At 47.7% G+C, this 19,668-nt stretch overlaps 2 protein-coding genes across 9 annotated transcripts in view; one reads left to right on the top strand and one right to left on the bottom strand.

The window, feature by feature from the left end:
• The window catches only part of GDAP1L1 (ganglioside induced differentiation associated protein 1 like 1), a 38,384-nt gene extending 32,377 nt beyond the window's left edge, over positions 1–6,007 (top strand). For 4 of the 6 annotated variants that reach the window (XM_081096669.1, XM_081096667.1, XM_081096668.1 and 1 more), the window contains one exon: positions 4,585–6,007. In XM_081096669.1, the coding sequence (XP_080952795.1) occupies positions 4,585–4,928 (344 nt within the window). In that variant the 3' untranslated portion in view covers positions 4,929–6,007. The remainder of the gene's footprint in view (positions 1–4,584) is intronic. The other 2 variants (XR_013996282.1, XR_013996283.1) reach the window with 1 other exon arrangement.
• Positions 6,008–6,990: 983 nt separating this feature from the next.
• FITM2 (fat storage inducing transmembrane protein 2) lies at positions 6,991–19,272 on the bottom strand. Of its 3 annotated transcripts, none has more exons than XM_081096674.1 (3): positions 19,025–19,247; positions 16,443–17,092; positions 6,991–7,340 (listed from the first exon to the last, which is right to left on the bottom strand). In XM_081096674.1, the coding sequence occupies exons 1-2, from the start codon at positions 19,195–19,197 to the stop codon at positions 16,477–16,479; spliced, it is 789 nt and encodes a 262-aa protein (XP_080952800.1). In that variant the 5' UTR covers positions 19,198–19,247; the 3' UTR covers positions 6,991–7,340; positions 16,443–16,476. The 3 variants fall into 3 exon arrangements, with proteins under 3 accessions (XP_080952800.1, XP_080952799.1, XP_080952798.1); XM_081096673.1 differs by lacking the exon at positions 6,991–7,340 and adding an exon at positions 13,650–16,075 and having other exon boundaries at positions 19,025–19,272; XM_081096672.1 differs by lacking the exon at positions 6,991–7,340 and having other exon boundaries at positions 13,650–17,092.
• Positions 19,273–19,668: the final 396 nt, after the last annotated feature.

The raw sequence follows: 19,668 nt of genomic DNA, 5'->3' as shown, positions 1-19,668 counted from the left end.
TTTGCCACATCTCTTCTTCAGATTTTATTCTGGACCTTCCCGTTGCTTTCTTTTAGACAGACTTAGTCTTCTCTATTCAACTATGCAATTTATGGAGCCTGTGCAATAGGTGCTGCTACAATTATAGCTACACACACACACACACACACACACACACACACACACTTCTACTAGGAGCACAGTGACCTAGAAGATAAGTTGAGAGTCGGACAGGTTTGAGTTAGAGTTCCAGCTTTGCTGCCTGTACTGTGTGACTTGGACAGGTTATTTTCCCTATTGGAGCCTCAGTCTCCTCATCTGTAAAATGGGATGATAAAAATGCAACTTACGTTAACCCCACCTAGCTGGACTCTTGTGAAACCTAAAAGCACACAGTAAAGTGCCAGGAGCATAGTAGTTTAAGAACATATGACAGCTAAAGACGTGTACATTCTCCAGATGAGAAAACTAATGCTCAGAGAAATGAAGTGACTTGTTCAGGGTGACTTGCACACAGCTTTTAAACAGCATAGTTAGGGCAAGCACAGGTTCCTTCTTAATGGGTCCAGTGTTCTTCCAGCATCTCACAACTGAGGCCTTGAGCACAAAGCACACACAGGTCCCTAAAGTCCTCAACAGGGACATTGTCGTGTGTAATGAAGCCAGCTGCCTTAAATCCCCTCTAGAAAAAAGTATGGTATGGCTAAGAGAGGAAAATAATACATCCCTCCAGGAGGAACTTTTTCAGTTCTGTCAGAGAGGGTGCTGAGGGAGCCAGTACAGAAGAGTGCTTAGGGGCAAAGCCCCAGCTCTGCCATTCTCACTGGGTGACCTTAATTCTCAGGTGTATTTCATATATTTATCCATTAATTCGCTAGGACTGCCATCACAAAATACCACAGACTGGATGGCTTAAACAACAGACCTACTTATTTTCTCACGAACTGGAGCTAGAAGTCTAAGATCAAGGTGTTGGTTTCTTCTGGGGTTCGGTTTCTTTTGAGGCCTCTCTCCTGGGCTTACGGATGGCTGCATCTTGCTGTGTCTTCACATGGTCTTTCCTCTGTGCCCCTGGTGTCTGCACAGCAAAATGTCCTCCTCTTATGAGGACCCCAGCCAGATTGGACTAGGACCCACCCTAACAGCCTCATTTTAATTTACTTCTTTATTTTGTTTTTATTTATTGATTTGAGGGAGAGAGAGGAAGAGGGGAGAGAGAGAAAGAAAGAGAGAAATCTCAATTTGTTGTTCCACTTACTTACGCATTCACTGGTTGATACTTGTATGTGCCCTGACCCGGGTTTGAACTCACAACCTTGGCATATCGGGATGACGCTCTAACCAATTGAGCTACCCAGCCAGGGCAAACTTACTTCTTTATAGACTCTTTCTCCAAATACAGTCACTGTCTGAGACCCTGGGGGGTTAAAACTTCAACATATGAATTCTGGAGGGACACAATTCAGCCCATAATGATTTATGTATTTAACAACACTTACTGTGTGCCAGGCACTGTTTTAAGTGTTTCACATATTTCAACTTATTTAATCCCATAATAACTCTAGGAGGTATGTAATATGAGTAACCCCATTTAACAGATGAAAAAATTAAGGCACAGAGAGGTTCAATAATCTCCCAAGGTTACACAGATAGAAGTGGTGGAGGCTGGATTCAAACACTGCCTCCTTGAGTCATTCTTAAGCACTAGTTCTGGCTCCTCTTCTGTTCTGTAAAAGGGTGTTAAATGAGCACCTACTTCACAGGGGTGTTGTGAGGATGAGTGAGAAAATGCATGTAAGGGGCTCAGCACATTGCCTGGCACATGGCATTAAAAGTGTCTGCCAATATTAGCTGCTGTTATGATCAAGGGAGACATGGAGTGTGACCTAGATGGAGGCCAGAGTTGACGGTCCTGGGGAATAGCTGTAGACACATTCCTCAGGTGGTCCTAGCCTGTGAGCCTCCTGCCCTCGCTTTCTGTTTTTGTCCTGAGGTCTTCCAAGAGCAGGCAGCATCGCACTGCCCGATAGCCAGATGAATGGGGTTGTTTGAGATGGAGAGGTGTGGGCAGTCCTTGTGTCCCTCCAGGCTGAGGGAGGCAGCAGAGGCCCAGGGGGGTGGCTATCAGTTTTAAAGGTCAGACTGGCTGGGCCCACATGGTCTCTGGTGCTCAGTCACCTACCAGGGCACCTCCAAACCTCCACTTCTCTCTGGGTGGGGCAGAGGTATTGTAATGTCATACTTAAGACCCATAGTAGAGCCAGCTACTGAGTCCTGATATGGACAAGGGGGACCAAGTGTTCACTTTGAGACACAGTAAGTTTGAGATGCCTTTTAGACACACAAGGGGGTATCACATAAGCCATTGGATATTCTGGTATCATTTTAAAAGGAGAAGTCAGAATTTAGAGATAAAGATGTATAAGTCTTTAGGATATATGTGGTGCTTAAAGCCACAGAATTGAATGATTTCATTTAGGAGAGAGTGGAGACAAAGAGGGGGATCAAGAACTGCTGTATTAGTTATCTACTGCTGCATAACAAATTGCTTCTGGACTTAGTAGCTTAAGCAGAAAGCACTTCTTATATCACACACGGGGCAGGAATTTTGGAGCAGCTTAGCTGGGTGGTCTAATTAAGGATGTTGTAATGCAGGCTGTAGTCAAGCTGTTGGTTGGGGCTCTGGTCATTTGAGCTGGAGGATTGGCTTCCAAGATGGCTCGTTCTCAGGGTTCCTAACTAGATGTCTCAGTTCCCCACTGGCTATTGGCAGGAGGCCTCAGCTCCTCACCACGTGGGCATCTCGATGGGGCTGCTCACAGTTCCTTCGTGTCCTACCATTGGCAGAAGGCCTCGGCTCCTCACCACGTGGGCATCTCAATGGGGCTGCTTGGGTTTCTTTGCAGCACGGCAGCTGGCTTTCTCCTGAACAAGTGGCCCGTGGGAGGGAGAAGCAGCGGAAGCCACAGTTCCTTCGTGACCTACCATTGGGAGTCACTGTCACTTCTGCCACACTCCCTTCCTTAGTACAAGTCCTGAAATACGGCCCGTAGTCCTGGGGAGGAGAATCAATCTGTGGACACTTTAAAACTCCATGCCTGCCCTGAGGTTCCCTCACATTCAGAGAGGCGTAGGGGCAGAGGGACAGGCAAAACCGACTGACATGGAGTGGCCAGTGAGGTAGGAGGAGCCTGTGTCATGGGCTCCCATAAGGGGTCTGAGAGGCTGAGTACACCAAGGATAGCAAAGCGCCCCTGGATTGGGTCCCATGGCTTTGGTGGTGACCCTACCAAGAGCAGTTTCACTGAACTCGTGACAAAAGACTGAAGAGTGTGTGGGAGGAAGTGTGGTCAAGTGGAGACAACTCTTGAGAAGTTTGTCTGTAGAAGGGAATAGAGAAATGGGGTGGGGGCTGAAGAAGTGTGCGGGGCAAAGGGAGGGATTTTTTCTTTTATAGTAGATACAAGGTGTGTTTTCAGGATGGCAGAAAGGACCCAGTGAAAGGAGAAGGATGCAGGACCAATGATGCAAAGTCCATGAAAGGACAGAAGGCGTGTGGTCCAGGCAGGACCCCATAGGACACAGGGTGACCCCAAATTGGTAATCGAGGAGGCTTATTATAGGGTCTGTTTATAAATATGTGGGCAGGATTTAGGGAAACCACAAGGAAAAGCGTGGTATCCTGGGCCTGAGGTCGTGAGAGGTGGGAGCAGTTTCAGGAACTGGACAGACAGACTGCATAGAGAGGGCCACCTGACAGAAGCTGTAGCTTTCATTCTAGGGACGCAGCCAGTCGACAGTGACCTGCAGAGAGGAAACCGAGGGATGTAAGACTCTGACCTCACTCTCACCACTGTCCTCCCTCCTGCCCCTGCTCCCCATTGGCGGCACCCCCTGGAACCAGAGTCATTCTTTAGGGGCACAGAGCAGCAAGGAGAAGGGAGGAGAGTAGGTCCACATGCTAGCTTTTCCTCCCAACTTACAAAAACACTCTTGACCTGTGTCAAATTATTAGTGTATCCTCTCCATTACAGCAAAATCCCTTGAATGAGTGATCTTTGCTTACCGTCTCCAATTCTTCTCCTCCCTTTCTCACTTGAACTCCTTCCAACCAGCCTTTCACTGTCAGCATCTACTCCAGCTGCTCTTGTCAAGGTCCCCAGCTGCCAAGTATAATCTCCATTCTCAGGCCTCCTCTTACTTGACCTCTCCACAGCCTCTGAACACAGCTGAGTATTCCCTTCTCCTTGGAACACTTTCTCATCTTGGCTTCCACGACGCTACACACTCGTGGGCCTCTCCCACCTCCCAGGCCACTCCTTCTCATGCTGCTTCAGTGGTTTCTCCTCTTTCCCAGTATCTAAATCTTGAAGCCACAAAGCTCAGTGCTTGCACTTAAAAATTCAGTTGATTTAAAGAAAAAATTGATAGGGATAGTAAAAGGATGTGGCAAAATCATTAAAGTTGTATAGGAGTGAATGACCCTGGGGAAACACCATGCATGGCAGGTGGACAAACATCAAAGGAGTCAAGGAGAGAGGAGCGAGTGCATGGGGTTGAAAAGCTGATCCCTCCTGCCCCCATCTCCTCTCTCTTCCACTCTAGGACAGAAATGTGAGCTGTGGCTCTGCGGCTGTGCCTTCACTCTCGCCGACGTCCTTCTGGGAGCCACCCTGCACCGCCTCAAGTTCCTGGGACTGTCCAAGAAATACTGGGAGGACGGCAGCCGGCCCAACCTGCAGTCCTTCTTTGAGAGGGTCCAGAAGCGCTTTGCCTTCCGGAAAGTTCTCGGCGACATTCATACCACCCTGCTATCGGCCGTCATCCCCAATGCATTCCGGCTGGTCAAGCGGAAACCGCCATCTTTCTTTGGGGCCTCCTTCCTCATGGGCTCCCTGGGCGGGATGGGCTATTTTGCCTACTGGTACCTCAAGAAAAAATACATCTAGAGCTGAGCCAGGCCTAGGCTTGGTGTCTGACTGTCACTGTCTCTGTGCTGTGTGATTCCCAATGAGCTCTCAGTAATGCACTGTCTCATGAACACTTGAACAGCCCCTTCCCCACCCCTTGTTCGGAGTAATTCTATTGTCGGTGTGAAAACATTCCATAGTTTAGAAGTAGACGTTGCCAATGCCGTGAGTTGAAGCCACGGCTCTACTAACGGAGAGAAAGAGTGAGAGAGAGAACAGAAACAAAGCACGGATGCCTTTTCTTTTGATTCAAGGTCTCGAGATGGAACTGTGGGGACTGGGTAGGATCTGAGGTGAGTCCCAGGCCATTTCACCCATCAGGGCCCAGATTCTGGGAGGTGCTGGGGGCTCCGAGGGCCTGACCCCTCGCCTCCCCTTCCCTCTTGCCCAGGGAACTTTCCACAGGACAAAGCCAACATCAAGACTCAACTCTTCTAAGTGGTACCTCTGGGTGGGGCTAGAGACCCGGAGACTCCATGGGAGGCCCGTGAAGATCGGAAGGGACTTCATTCTTCTCCTGGACATGGACTGAGACAGCAGTGGCTCAAGCCAAGGCAGTGGCACCCAACCACCAAACCAGGACTAGGACGGACACCATGAGCACACCCTCATTCCCCTCCTGCTGTGGCCAGTGAGTTTGGTTTGGCACTCTACCAGTAATCCCTGAAGGCAGCATCCATCATCCTCTTCCCACCTGGAGCTGATTTTTCCCATCATGTGAGGTGGACTTTCAGCAAAAGCCAAGTTCACAGTCTTAGAAGGTCAGTCCGGCCCGAGTGCAGGGGTGGGTCTGGAGGTAGATGAACCTCAAGTCCCTCTCCTAGCCTCTGCCAAAGCCATCTCCTTTAATGCCCACCTGTCCCATCACTTATGGGGTGCCTCGCATGCCCCACCATGCCACGCAGGGGGATCTCCTCACCTATGCTGCCCACCCTGGTCCTGTCTCACTTTCCTGTGCCTTTTGCATGTTGGGAGAAGGTCTGAGTGTCACTGCCATTCATGCTTAGAAACCACTGAAAGCCCCCAATAAAGCATCCAGGAGAAGCAGTTGCTTTTCATTTGTAAACCTGTGTTGTTCATCTAGCTCTCATTTCCAAAGGCTGGGATCAGAGGGGTGGAGACACAAGATTCAGCATCCGTGAGTTCAGGTTTCAAGTTGATGAGTGTAGGGATGGCTCCTGGATAGACTTTGCAAAGTTCTGCTCTTGACATAAACCCACCTCACTTGGACAGTGCTTCACAGTTTACAGAGCATGCTCACAGCCATTTGCTTATGTACATGGACTGTCAGGGGACTCCCAGGGCACATGTCCTCACAATTTCCCAGAGTAAAATGTATTCAAATGCCCCAAGATCATTAAACCAGAGGTATAATTTGTGGAACATAAGGCATAGTTTTATTTATTTTATTAAAATGTAAAAGAATTTTTTTCCATCAAGATGAAAAGAAAAAAATAGCCAGGGCCGAGACAGGGCAAGCATTTAGATACTTGAGGCATTATCTAACACTGTCCACCCCTTGGCTACTTAAACATCCACACAGACCCTCCCACTCATAATTAAACTCCACTCAAAGACAATAACATCATGCTTAATTCTAACGGGACCAATGCTCTCCTGAAATGAGGATACAACTTCTCTCTAAAAATGAGACCCACAAAGCCCCACCAGTCAGTAACATCACTCTGGATGATGTCAGAGTCCCTTTTTGGTCCACCTCTAGTCCCAGAGATCACAGGCACCCCTCAATATACTGTAATATATAGATTAAAACATCAATTTAACCATCACCAGTAATCCTTGTATGCAATATATATACGTATATGACAAACAAAAAAGAAAACACTCATAGTTGCTTCAGCCCTCATTTCTGTAACTGATACCAAGGCCATTGTTGATATTTATAATTTCTCTTTTTTTCCACTAGCTATTCTATGTTTTGGGGTTTTTTTGTTTGCCCCCAGCCTGGACCTCATGTTTAGGGTATTTTACTGGTGAAATGATTCAGACTTGGGCTGTTGTAGTCTTCTATTAATCTTTTGCTGTTGGGTGTGGAAGTATAACGGGGCACCCAGAGAATCTTCTAGTTCCCATGTAGTCTTCCATGCCACCACTGTAGCAGCAATCCAATTTACTCTTGGTGATCAGGCCAATCATGCCAGCTAGTAGAGTAACCTACTTCTTTGCTTATAGTTGCAATGGTACGAGGAGCTCAAAACAACTGAGTGGCAATCAATGTTTTCCTTAATAGAAGCATTCCTTCCTTAAGAACTATAATATTTAGCCATCAAAGTCCAAAGTTTCAGGGATGGAAAGCAACATTTTTGTGAATGGGTTATTTTGTGCAATAGTGAAAGTATTTCCACCTCAGCATTGCTGGACCCGTGTTTCCTGCATGTGGAGAAACAGCATTATGGTTGGTACAAAGTATATGATGTGTCCTGTAGACAGCGTCCCAACATTGCAGTGTCTTCCAGCTGGCCCTATAAGGGAGTCTTCATTAGGCCATCTCAATTTTCTATAAGTCTGTTACTTCTAGATAAGACCAGAAAATTCCATAGGTATAATCACACTGCTACATTTATTTCGCTGTAATGTCACCTCTTTGGTCAGAAGCAGTATTGTATGGAATATCAAGACTGGAACCAAGGTGTCTGTGCATGTGGTCAAAGAAGGCAAACCCATATACAGAATATACAAATTGCTGCTCCCTGCGTGATGGAAGAGGTCAATGTAATCAACCTGCCACTAGGTGGGGAATGGTGCCATATCGGGAATTCATGCAAGGTGGGCCCTCAATGGTGGTTTTAGCTCAATCAGTCTTGATAAGAGAAGTCCATGTTATTGTGTCCGCATATAACCTCTAGCTCAATTACTGGCCATTTCATATGTGAGCCTGTTGAGCAAAACCTGTCCCATGTGAGGCACCCCACAAGTGATGGGACAGGGGGGTTACTGGGGAAAGGAAAGACTGACATCTACAGAACAAGTCATCTGGTTCACCTATTTATTGAGAGTCTCCTCTGAAGTGGGTTTCTTAGGGGGAATATTTGCATAAAATACAATTATCCTCTTCTTCTGTATTCACTGTTAAAGATCCATCTACGTACCTTCTCTCACAGACTTCCTTATTACCAATCCTCCAATCCTGATCATACAGTTGAACTATCCATCCCATGAATATGTGTAGATCCATATTTCTGAACTTCTATCTCCATCTAGATAGACAACCATATGTAGAGTTGTCCCTCATTATTTGTGGGGGATTGGTTTCAGGACCCCCCACGGATACCAAAATCCATGCATGCTCGTAATTATATAAAATGGCATAGTATTTGCATATAACCTACACTCTTGTCTGCTTTAAATCATCTCTAGATTACTTATAACACCTAATACAATGTAAATGGTATATGAATAGTTGTTGTACTGTATTGTTTAGAGAATAATGAAAAGAAAAAAAGTCTGTATGTGTTCAGTACAGATGTAGCCATCGTAGGCTTAACTACACAGTACATATCAACAACAGTGTGCCCTGGCCAAGTAGCTCAGTTGGTTAGAGCATTGTCCTGATATACCAAGGTTGCAGGTTCGATCTCTAGTCAGGGCACATATAAAAAGCAACCAATGAACGCATAAATAAGTGGAACAAGTCAGTGATTCCCTCTCTCTCTCTCTCTCTCTCTCTCTCTCTCTCTCTCTCTCTCCCTCTCCCTCTCCTTCTCTAAAATCAATTTTTTAAAGTAACATTTCCCCCCAAATATTTAGATCCCTAGTTGGTTGAATCTGCAGGTGCAAAACCAGCAGATATGGAGGGCTGACTGTATTGCCTGAAGTTCTGTTCACTGAAAGGATTTCCCTTCTCCAGTATCTTTCAGGCCTTCCTATAGTGCTGCAACCATCCACTTCCAATTGGTTCCAGGCCTGAGCTTTCTCTTCCTCCATCAATTGATCACAGGGTATTTGTTATGGGGCCTTAGGTATTGACTGAGGAAGAGGTGGCAGTGTGGTAGGAATAGGTGACAGTCTCACTTGATAGAATGCTGCAGTACATGTCTAGCTTTATAACTTGATGGATCAGATGACACCCAGTCCACGATGGGCAGTTCAGTTTGCATAGTCATTTGGTGTCTCATGGTCAGGTATTAGGTCTCTACCACAGCCCAGTAGCAAGCCAGACACTATATTTTAAAGGAATAATTGTTATTTGTAGAAGAAGACATGACTTTGTTCCAAGTTCTAGGGATGGGCAGAGATTTTCCTATTAGGGCTTCTGGGGGCTAAAAGGAAATGTAAATTTTAAATATCACAGACAACTTAAACACCATTGGATCAACTGGGTCATGTGGCTCAATTGGCAGAGCATCTTGCACTGCGGCCTAAATCTGCTTGGGGACCCATTCAAAATTGGCTGTCCTATGTATGGGTTACTCAGTGAATGGGTTGGAGCAGCACACAATTGCATGTACATTCCCTCCCAAATCCAAAGAGGGCTACCAGTTGTGCTTTTTTCTTAGGGACCAGCAACTTGCCTTTTACTTGGAAGGGATAACCTGGCGTTTCCTAACCTCTAGGTCCCTAGAAACTTCACCAGGTGCCAGGCTTCTGAATGTCCATGGGGTTCATATACCACCCTCTGACATGCCTGGGTCTTCCTAAAGCATCTGGTGCACCTGCTATCTCCTGCTCACCGGGTACAGCAAGATGTCGTCAATGTGGTGGATCAGTGTTTCCTTAGGGGGACGTCAGGATAATCCAGGTCTCTACAGACTAGATCAGCAGTGGCCAATCTTCCAGACTTCCCGGACCGCCAGTGGTCCACGGACCACCGGTTGGCGACTGCTGCTCCAAAGGTTTCCTTAAACCAGTGGTTGCCAACCTTTCAGACCTCACGGACCGCCAGTGATCCGCAGACCACCGTTTGGCGACTGCTGGACTAGATGGTGACAGAGAACAGAAAAGCTGACATGCACTGTAAGAAAGTGAAGATATGCTGCTTACTGCATATCTGCCCTGCCGAGTAGAGCTAAGGGCTTTTGGTGGCCCCCACTGATAGGATAACATTTTCCAGACCAAGAGCTGAATGCTAAGTGTCAGAGATGATGCCGATTTGCTTTTATATAGAAACCACATCCGAAAAAATTGTACCACCTGATGGAGTTACAGTGCCCAGGCTTATGAGAGAGAGATTCATTAGGTAAAGATAAATCTCAATAAGCAGCCCTCATAGTTGCCCAATATTTTAAAGCTTATAAATTATTTTCCTGGGGGGGGGTGGTTATGAGGGGATGAGGTCACATATGTAATACTTTAATCAATTAAGAAATAAAGATTGAAAAAATATATATTGTCCCATCTATGATTTCATTAAGCCAGTTAAAGACTAGTGAGGTAGAAAGAATTATCCCCCTTTCATAGATGAGTAACAAGCCCGGAGAAGCTAAGTTACTTGCCTAAGATCACACAGCTGAGGAGTTGGTAGGCAGGATTTGGATGCAATCTACTTGTTCAAGTGCAATGCCTCTAAAACTCCAGATGAGAGTCCGTTTATACCCCACCCACTCACCCCTGCCTCAGTCCCCAGCTGCACAGGGATACCTGGCAAAGACAGCATGCTCAGTCAATGCAAGCAGAGGCAAGAAGGGATGAAAGGAGTGGTTGGGAAATGGGCCACAGCAGCCTGGTAGGGCAAGGCCTGAATAACTTTGCTCCAGTAATTAAGATGCTAATCAGGGTGACTCCCAGGCACCCCTACCTACTTACCTCCTGAGCACTCAGACACACATTCCCCAAGCAGCCAAAGCAGAGAAGACAGGGGAAGTAACAAGGCTCCATGATAAGGCTTCCAGTCAGTCTCCCCAAAATATGCAGCCTGGAAACCAAGACCAGGCAGCCCTTGGATTGCCTGTGAATGGACAGCACCTCAAACGGGGGGTAAATAAGGGGAATGCTTTACTTTGGCCAAAAGGACCCCATGGATACACGACTATCCTTTCCTTTTAGCTCTCCTGGAAAACTTGTCTCTTGCTCTCCCTCACCCTCTAGTTAATCTGGAAACTAGAATGCTGCCTTAGAGACTCCGTTCCCATGCTAGATCACTGGGACATGGCCTTCCCCATTCATTGACTACATTTTAACTACCTCTGAGTGGATCAAAATGGAAACACCTACAGGAATGGGGTTTCCTCTGTCCCGATTTTAAAGTGGTTACAGTAATGAGGGCACATTAGGGACTTACTGTGCACTTGAAAGACATTTATATAGCACCTCATATATACTAGGTCCTAGTCTAAGACTTTACAAATATCAATTCAATTAGTCCTCACAACAGCTATATGAGGTAGGTACTATATTACCCCATTTTACAGATGAGGAAACCAAGGCCTAGATGTTAAGGAACTGTTGAAGGTGACACAGCCAGTGTGTATGGCAGAGCCAGAATTAGAACCCAGGCAGTCTGGCTTGAGTCCATGCCAACCTCCCCCACTCCTACGTTTGTCTAAGAGCTTTGTGTAAATCATCTGCCTGAGCTGTGACAATGTTAGGGCAGTTGGGGGGCACTCTACTTCTGAGCCCAGCACCCTGTTTGGAGTTGCTCATTTTATTGTCTGTGCCCAACTAGAGTGTAAACCCCCGGAAAGCACCATGTCTCTTCAAATGAATGGGGTGCCTAGCGCAGTGCCTGGTTTACTTGAAGCTCCTCAATTACTGGGGCAGTGAATGTTGAAAGAGGTGAGGCACTATCATCCCCATTTACAGAGGCTCAGAGACTAACTTGTTTGAGGGCACACAGCTGTGAGTTACAGTCAGCACAAAACCAAGTCTTCCTGCCAGCAGATTCCACACTAAATATAACATTTATTCTTTGTGGTGACTGCATTATATTGCTAATACAGAGTTACCATAATTTATTTAACTGATTGGCATTTGAGCTGACAATTTTTCACTGTAACAGAGCTGCATAAGAACTTTGCAGCTTATCTTTGTCCACTTCTACAAGCATTTCCATAGCCCAAATCCTAGACTGAGACTGTTGGGTCTACACAGTTCAAGTTTGGCTACTACTAGGTTATCATTTAAACAGGTTGTACCAATTTACCACCACACCCCACGGTATGAGAGCACCTGTTTTCTGTGCTGTGTGTTCAACTTTAAAACTTGCCAGAGGGGACAATTTCTGAAGATGACTATACTGCACAGGGTTTCTCTTAACAGAAACTACCTTCTCCTTAATAGCTATGAAAAATGGTTTGATTTTGGAGACTTTTTAAAAGGACTTCTGTAGGTCACCCCTCTGGGAACTAGGTTCAGCTTCCCATGTCCAGAAACCCCGTATGAACCCATGCAAAGGTCTGAACGACAACAGGCTGCCAATGCAGAGAAAAGGGGGGGCTGTGATAAGTGCATCTAGAGGGCCGCTCCTCCGTCACTCACCCAGGAAACCAGCTGCCACCTCAGCTCTGAGTGGGAGTTTCTTTTCACGTTGTTTCCTAAAATAAAAGTCATAACCAGCTTGGAAGAACTTGTCATCAAACAGCACAGAGAAACAGAATAGAGTAGGAGAGTTGGTGAGGTTGTTTAGTCCACTATCATCATTTATTAGCTACGGAAATGGAGACCCAGAGATGTTGAGTCATTGATTCAAGGTCACACAGAAAATCCGAAAAAGCAGTGGTGGGAGCCGGCTCAAACAGTCCTGTCAGTCTGCCTTCCTTCCATCTCCGTGGCTTTTGAAAATGATGGGAGAGTTAGGTTTCTTGAGAAGGGACATCTGAGTGAAAATTATGGCAGCATAGCTGTGTCCTTGGGCATGCTGTTCTTACTTCCTTGGAAGCCCTTCTCTGTCTAACTGCTTGAACACCTCCTCATCCTTCAAGACCCAAAAGAATTGTTAGGTTCTGTGAAAACATTCCCTCATTTCCCAGCGCAGCTGGTTGTCCATTGCTTTATGTTCCCATGCCCTGACCTTAACCAGCACTCAGACACTTTATGGTGAAAATTCCTTGAAGGAATGGGTGTATCTAATTTACCTTTGCAACCCCAGCACACACCTTAGGCTCCAAAGGGACTGACTTCGGACCACAAAGTCCAAGAGGGAGGGAATCTACCATCCTTCCCAGCTCCTGGCTCACAGTATGAACTCAAGAAGGGTTCATTGCTGCTGAAAGAACGTGAACAGGAAAGTTGCTGTGTGAGGAGATTCTAATCCTGGAGCCATTGAGCTTTCGACAGACACTACCTGGGGTTGCCCAAGTAGGTCAGGCTGGCAAATGAGTGGGCACGAAAAGGCACAAATAGCCTTCACCCGCATCTAGGTCTCCAGGCTCTGAGGCACGTTCAAAGATGACCTCATTTGAGTGAACTTTGTAAATGCTCTTTGGTGTTATTTCCATGAGGCTTACCTCTTCTCCTGCCAAGAAAACTGCTCCCACATCTGGCTGATCCAGAGGCCAGGACTCCAAGACACGGATATGGGGGAGGGAAGGAGTAAATCACGCTAAATACATGACTGAACACATATTTAGTTTACAGGACTTAGGAGAAAAAAAATAAAATTAACTACAGCCATGAAATACTCTATGTACAATGAGTAGCTCAACAAAGAATTAATGCCACTTTCATAAAGTGGGCTGAGCTTTACTGGTTGCAGACTTCCTTGAGGGTATTGGAAAAGAACACGCAGAAGCTGGAATGCGGTAGTTCATTATCTCCAGTTTACTTAATTTGCTTGTTTACACATACGGTCTGTGTGTATATAACAGTGGCAAGAGCCATTCTCTAAATACAATCTGGTACTCAGACTATGACAGATGCATGTGGAAAACGAGGCGTCGGTGAATGAACCTCCATGTGGAAAGGCAAAACAAGCATGGCGGTACTCTGGGATCACAGATGCCCTCAAAAGCCTCTTGTTCAGCGCCTGGGGACAACACACTTTTCAAAAGACAATACAAGCCTATTTCAACAGGAGACACAGACCCCCAAATGGCACTCAAAAGATATTAGTTTCCCTGCCTTCTCTGGAGGAGCCAAAAAATTTTAAAGGGCTTAATCAAGAAAAAGGGTTAGGGGACTATACATGTGCTGGGCATTTTACACGCATCATTTCCCTGAATCCTAACAGCATCAGCTCTGTATTACACCAGGAAAATGAGGCTTGCCCATGGTCAGATGGCATTCAGCAGTGGTATCAAGAGTTGAACCCACATCTCGTTTGCCTAAGCCCAAACTCAGCTGCACCAAACAGTCTCACATAGGGACAGAGGGCATGCTCCCAAGAAAAAGGCAAGGGTGCTAAGAATGAGCAGGAAGCAGTGGAAGACTAATCAATGTGCAAGGCTCAGTAATGGATACTTTATGCAGAGTTATTGAATGCTGAGCTTGACTCAGACCCAGACGAGAAAAATGTCTAGAGATTTAAGTGTGACAAATGAACTTCTGGAGTCACCTTGTGCCTGTTGCCTTTTGGTGCTGAGCATGAAACTTTGGAGAGATTTCAATCCCTTCCACAAGATCCTGCTACCTACCCCATCCCCACTTCCACCCCACTCCCACTCCACAGAGCAAAACTAATCTTCTGGGGCCACTGCCCTTTACCAATGTCCCCAAATCACCAGGGTGACACCTCCAAAATTTCATTGCCAGTGTTTCTGTTACCTTCTTCGGGTACAAGGTAACATACCTCACTTTTTTTTTTTAATAATCATCTTTTTTTTTAATTGGTTTCAGAGAGGAAAGGAGAGGGAGAGGTAGAAACATCAATGGTGAGAGAGAATCATCAACTGGCTGCCTCTTGCACATCCCACACTGAGGATCAAGCCTGAAACTTGGGCATGTGCCCTGATGGGGAATCAAACCCTGACCTCCTGGTACATAGGTTGATACTCAACCACGGAGCCACACCAGCCCCGGGCCACCTCACATTTTGATTGATACAAGGTAACTTGCAGCTCAACTGGATACACAGGGGATACGAACTTCCTATTTTAAATAAATCATTATATGAAATACAACGTACCCTGAAGGTTTTCCAGAGCTCAAGCTTCTAACACCTGAACTTGAGTTAAGCCAGTGAGTGCAGTGCTTATCTGTATGCTATTAACTGGGAGGGAATGGGGGGATCAAAGAAGCTTCAAAGATGATTATCCAATATGCAAGGGGTTCAGTCTAAAAGGCTTAAGGAGACAGCCTGGGGGAGGGGAAGAGGGTGTAACTGTACCTTCCCAGCATTCTCACAATCAAGACCACAGAATCACAAGGTGGGAAATTGAGAAGGGCTGCAAAGGGGACATAAAAGGGGGTTCCAAGACCAATAGAATAGGCCCAGATAAGAGGAGGGTGGAACCAAAGTCATGCCAACATTTGATAAGGACATCTGTGCAAACAGCTTAGTTTCTTGCCATCAAAGGCAATGGAAGACATATCCCTTCACTTCTGGCTTATCATAATCATATCCAAAAGGTAAAAATGCTTTAGGCCACAGCAAATGATCAACATACATATGTCTCTGAAGCATAGGTCAGTTTATATACCAATGACATGTGATCAGGAAAGTTTCAGTGCAATTACACATTTTGTAAAATTACTCTGACTTGGCTTAAAATTGATCAAGTTGTTATTAAAATGTCTACTTCCTGGTTTTATTCTTAACAGAGAAAAGAGCCTCACAAGGTAGAATTTATTACCATAAAGCCAAGAGTTTGGTTTATAAAAAGTTAGTGTTCTAAAAAAAAAAACCCTCAAAGCAATCTACACACATGTGCCAAAGTGCAGCAGTGGAGTTTGAGTTATTTTCAGGAGTTTTGTCAACAAAGAACAAATGCAGAGTTGTTATTAAAAACTATAAAGCAGTCACTCAAAATAAAGAAAAGTTAACCTTATTGCTTCAAACACCAATATATATAGTAGACAACATGACAGAAGATTCTCTCCGTTCATTATATGAAAAGCATCCAATATTCACTTGGAGAGGCACTCCAGTTTAAGTGTTTTGATAGCTAATCACAAGCCAGTTGTAATATTTAACATTCCACAGATGAAACAAATATTAAAACCACTGTCTTTCAGGCAACAGTTGGTTACTTTGACCCGAGGGAAATATTGTCAAATAACAGCATCAACAGCCACTAAAACAAAAGGAAACCAGAATCAGGGAGAGAACAATGGCAGCAGAGGAGTCCTGAGGCCCGGGCCTCCCCTTCAGCCACACAAAGGAGGCTTTCCTGATTCTGCACTCTCACTGAGCCTAAGTGCCCTCCAGGGACAAAAGGGACAGTCCAGATTAAGGTCAAGTCTTGCCAGGGACAAAAAGTGCCTAACTGGAAATGGTGGCACTTGTGACACACAGTGATGTCGCCAAGAACAGTCTGGAGGGTGAACTCACTTCCCAGACTCCACCATCACCCACCAAAACTGCCTGGTAAGCTTCCTCTCTGATGTAGGATCAATAATTTAGCCAAATAATTAAGAAAAATAAATGAAAAAATATATTACCCATTGTCCTGCTGTCACTCCTTTTGTTTCTCTTTTATTTCTTATAACTGTCTTGCTTCAAATTCAAACGAGAGGTCTGGGGAGGAAGTCCTGGGGAAAAAGACTTCAGATACCAAAACCCATATGTCCCATACCAGCCCAGCAAACCGAACAGGGTGCCAAATACTTTCTGGGACAGGTTGTGGAAATAAACAGCAGTGCACAGAAACATCCACACCCAAATGAGGGTCAGGAAGCCCAGGGCGACGACCAGGCCGGTGATGGCGGTGTGGAGGCTGTGGCTTCTGTCCGTCTTCACCTCATGCAGCACAGCCATCTCCTCCACAATCATGAGGGCACAGAAGGTCAGCAGGAAGGAGTGGCCCGAGATGTCAAAGCCGTGCCAAAAGCCCCCTTCCTGGTGGCACTGCTGCTTATTCTGGTGCTCCTTTCTGAGCCCCTCCAGGGCTGGGGACTGGTAGCAGCTGCCCGTGTAGTGTTCAACACTGGAGAAGATGACCGTGCAGACGTACCAGATGGCCGTGCCCACAAGCAGGGTGCTCAACCGCCGCAGGACCAGGCCAGCCTTGCCTGTCAGGTGATAGTTGGTGAGGGCAATGAAAGGCAGGAGGAGACAGAAGGTCCAGCCCCAGGCCACTTTGACAAAATACCTGGCAGAGGAGGAGAGTGGAAGTGAAGAGAGGGCACATGGCAGAGAGGAAACAATGTCACAACCCAAAGCGACAGATGACAACTTACTAAATATGTTAAATGTATTAACTATTTAGTCCTTAACAACTGCATATGGTAGGGACTATTAGTATTCCCATTTACAGACAAGAAAACAGGCCCAGAGAGGTACCATGCCTAACGTGGAGACCACAAGTCACGGAGCTGGGATTCAAACCCAGGGTCTGTGACCTTAAGCACTATGCTATTTGTTCAGGAAGGTAGTAGTAACTGAGCATCTACCATAGGCCGAGAGCTTTCACCCACCTCACTTTCCCACAGAACACGCACACTCCCTGGGAGGAAGGTATCAGTTTCCCCATTTTAGAGCTAAAGAATCTGAGACTCAGAAAAGTTGAAAAACTGGCCCAGGGTCATACTCAACCCACAAGCGCAGATGAAAGCAAGGTTTGGCCAGTCCCAAAGCCCATGCTTTTTCTACACCAGGGTTCCTTCCTGTGTGGCAGAAAACCATCTCGGAAAAGAGCCTGACTTCACACTAGAAGATCAGACTCAAATCCTGACTCTGACGTGCCTTATTGCCACACTTCTCTAGGCCTGTTTCCTCAGCTATCAAATAGCACTGAGGGAACCCAGTGATTTTTAAAATCCCTTCCCGAGCCTATGACTCCCTGGTTCCTTTCCGTGAATTAGCACAGAAGCTTGGTACAAAACGCCAGGATCCATGGCTACTGGCAAACAACAGGGCCTTGTCTGCCAGGCTGCTGGGCTCCCACTCTCCCAGGCCGGATAAAGCAGCAGCTGCCTCCTCTGCCTCCCCTGTGCTGGCAAAGGTGGCTGACCCGGGGACCAGCGGCAAGAGATGTGGGGCGACTACCACTCTCATCACCTAGTCTTAGTGCAGCCTCCACATGGGTGAGGAAGGAAGGCGGCCAAGGACAGGGCAACCCTGCCCTGGGTTCCAAAGGTGTCTGAGACACCACCCAGGGCCTCTCCTAAACGTTTCCCCTGAGACGAATACGCACAGATCTTGCCAGAGCCAACACCTGGCAGGCTTTTGACCAGGCTGCTGGGGACAGAAACCAGGCAGGGTTTTAAGTCGATAACTGAGGTCGGGTTGATTTGGAGAGACGCTGCTGACACTGTAATTCTAAAGAATCTAGGGCCCCAGCGCCAGGAAGAAATGTCAGCGTTCAGCGTTTACCTCCTGCCGTAGTGTTTTTGTGCAACAGTCCAGGAGTTTAAAAAAGAAAGAAATCAAAAGCAGTGAGTGGGTGCCGTGAAGGCGATATCTGGAAGAGCCCAGCTGGATGGCTTTCCTGGGTCCCTGCCATGAACTTTGAGTGGCTGGGAAAGTCCAAGGAGATCCAGGGGAAAGGGCAGAGCCTGGAGGGCTCCACGCCTCCGAGGCTACCTTGCAGGGCGGGCTCCGTCCTAGGCTGGGACCCGGCTCTCCAAGCGGAGCGGGGGCGGGTCTTTCACCGGCGGTGATGGAACTGTCAGACGCCGGGGGGACGGGGGTCAGGGTGGCGGCATGGGGACTGACACCGGCAGGCAGCAGGGAGGGGGCATCTCCCCAGGCCAGGGGCCAACTCCTGACTGCAAGGGGAGGCGGGGGAGCAGCGACCTCGGCGGGTTCACCCGCTCCCCGCCCTGCGCCCCTGCATACACATGGTCACACACCACCCTGCTCGTCACCCGCCCAGGCTGTCCGGACTGGGTGTGCACGCCGAGCTGCTGGTGACACTAGCTGTGCCGGGGTCCGCCGGCCGCGACACGCGTGCAGATGCTCTCGCGATCGGGAGGACTTCCCCTTCCACTGACCCGGCCATCAGAGCAGCTAGCCCCCAGCTCTGGACGAGGCGACAGCTGGGCGGCTATGGCGGGGGCAGGAGGACCCAGGGCGCACTCACACGTTGAGGACGTTGCGCTTGTTGCTGAGGTAGCTCTCGGGCAGCGGGGAGAGCTCCTTGAGAAGGGAGCCCGCCAGCATGGAGGCCACCAGCACCCAGGGCAGGTAGCGCCGCACGGCAGCTCGCACCAGCGTCCCCCTGAGGAACCACGCGCAGCGCTCTACGTGCTCCATGCCGGACCTCGTCGGCCACCGTCCGCCGCCCTGTGCGCTCTCGGCCACCGTCTCGCCCTGACCCTAGTCAAGAACACCGCCTCCCCCGGGCGCATGCGCACAGCCCGCGGGCCCCGCCCCCGAGGAGCGCTCGCGCCCGCGCGCTCCCCTTCTCGGCCGTTGGCGGCATCAGAGCGCGCCGGTCTCCTAGCTCCGGGCTCCCCGCCTCTCGCTTCCCTCTGTCCTGCTCCGGGCGACACGCTCCGACTGTGCAGGTTCGAACCCCGGCCTCCGCGTCCTGCTCTGGTCTGGGGAAAAGGCGCCCGTGGGAGTATTTGCTGGAGGTGGGAAGAATAAATATCGCTCTGTGGGAATTAGAACGGCGGCCACAGCACCAGTTAGTCTCTCCTGCAGACGCGAGGCACCCCCTCCACCCGAGCCTCCTGTAAAATGGCGAGACAAGAGGAGAATAGTCCTTCCCAAAAGTTAGCT

The sequence above is a fragment of the Myotis nattereri genome (genome assembly GCF_964212035.1).
Source record: "Myotis nattereri genome assembly, chromosome: 8".
Taxonomy (NCBI): Eukaryota; Metazoa; Chordata; class Mammalia; order Chiroptera; family Vespertilionidae; genus Myotis; species Myotis nattereri.
Note: the sequence above shows the minus strand (reverse complement) of the source record. Positions and strands in the feature narration are given on the sequence as shown.

What these genes read in the sequence shown, in the direction of transcription:
- FITM2 (XM_081096673.1), bottom strand. Translation starts at nt 19,197, where the DNA reads ATGGAGCACGTAGAGCGCTGCGCGTGGTTCCTCAGGGGGACGCTGGTG. An exon ending in AAGCGCAACGTCCTCAACGT is followed by an intron (nt 17,093 to 19,024) that starts GTGAGTGCGCCC and finishes CTCCTCTGCCAG; the next exon opens with GTATTTTGTCAAAGTGGCCT.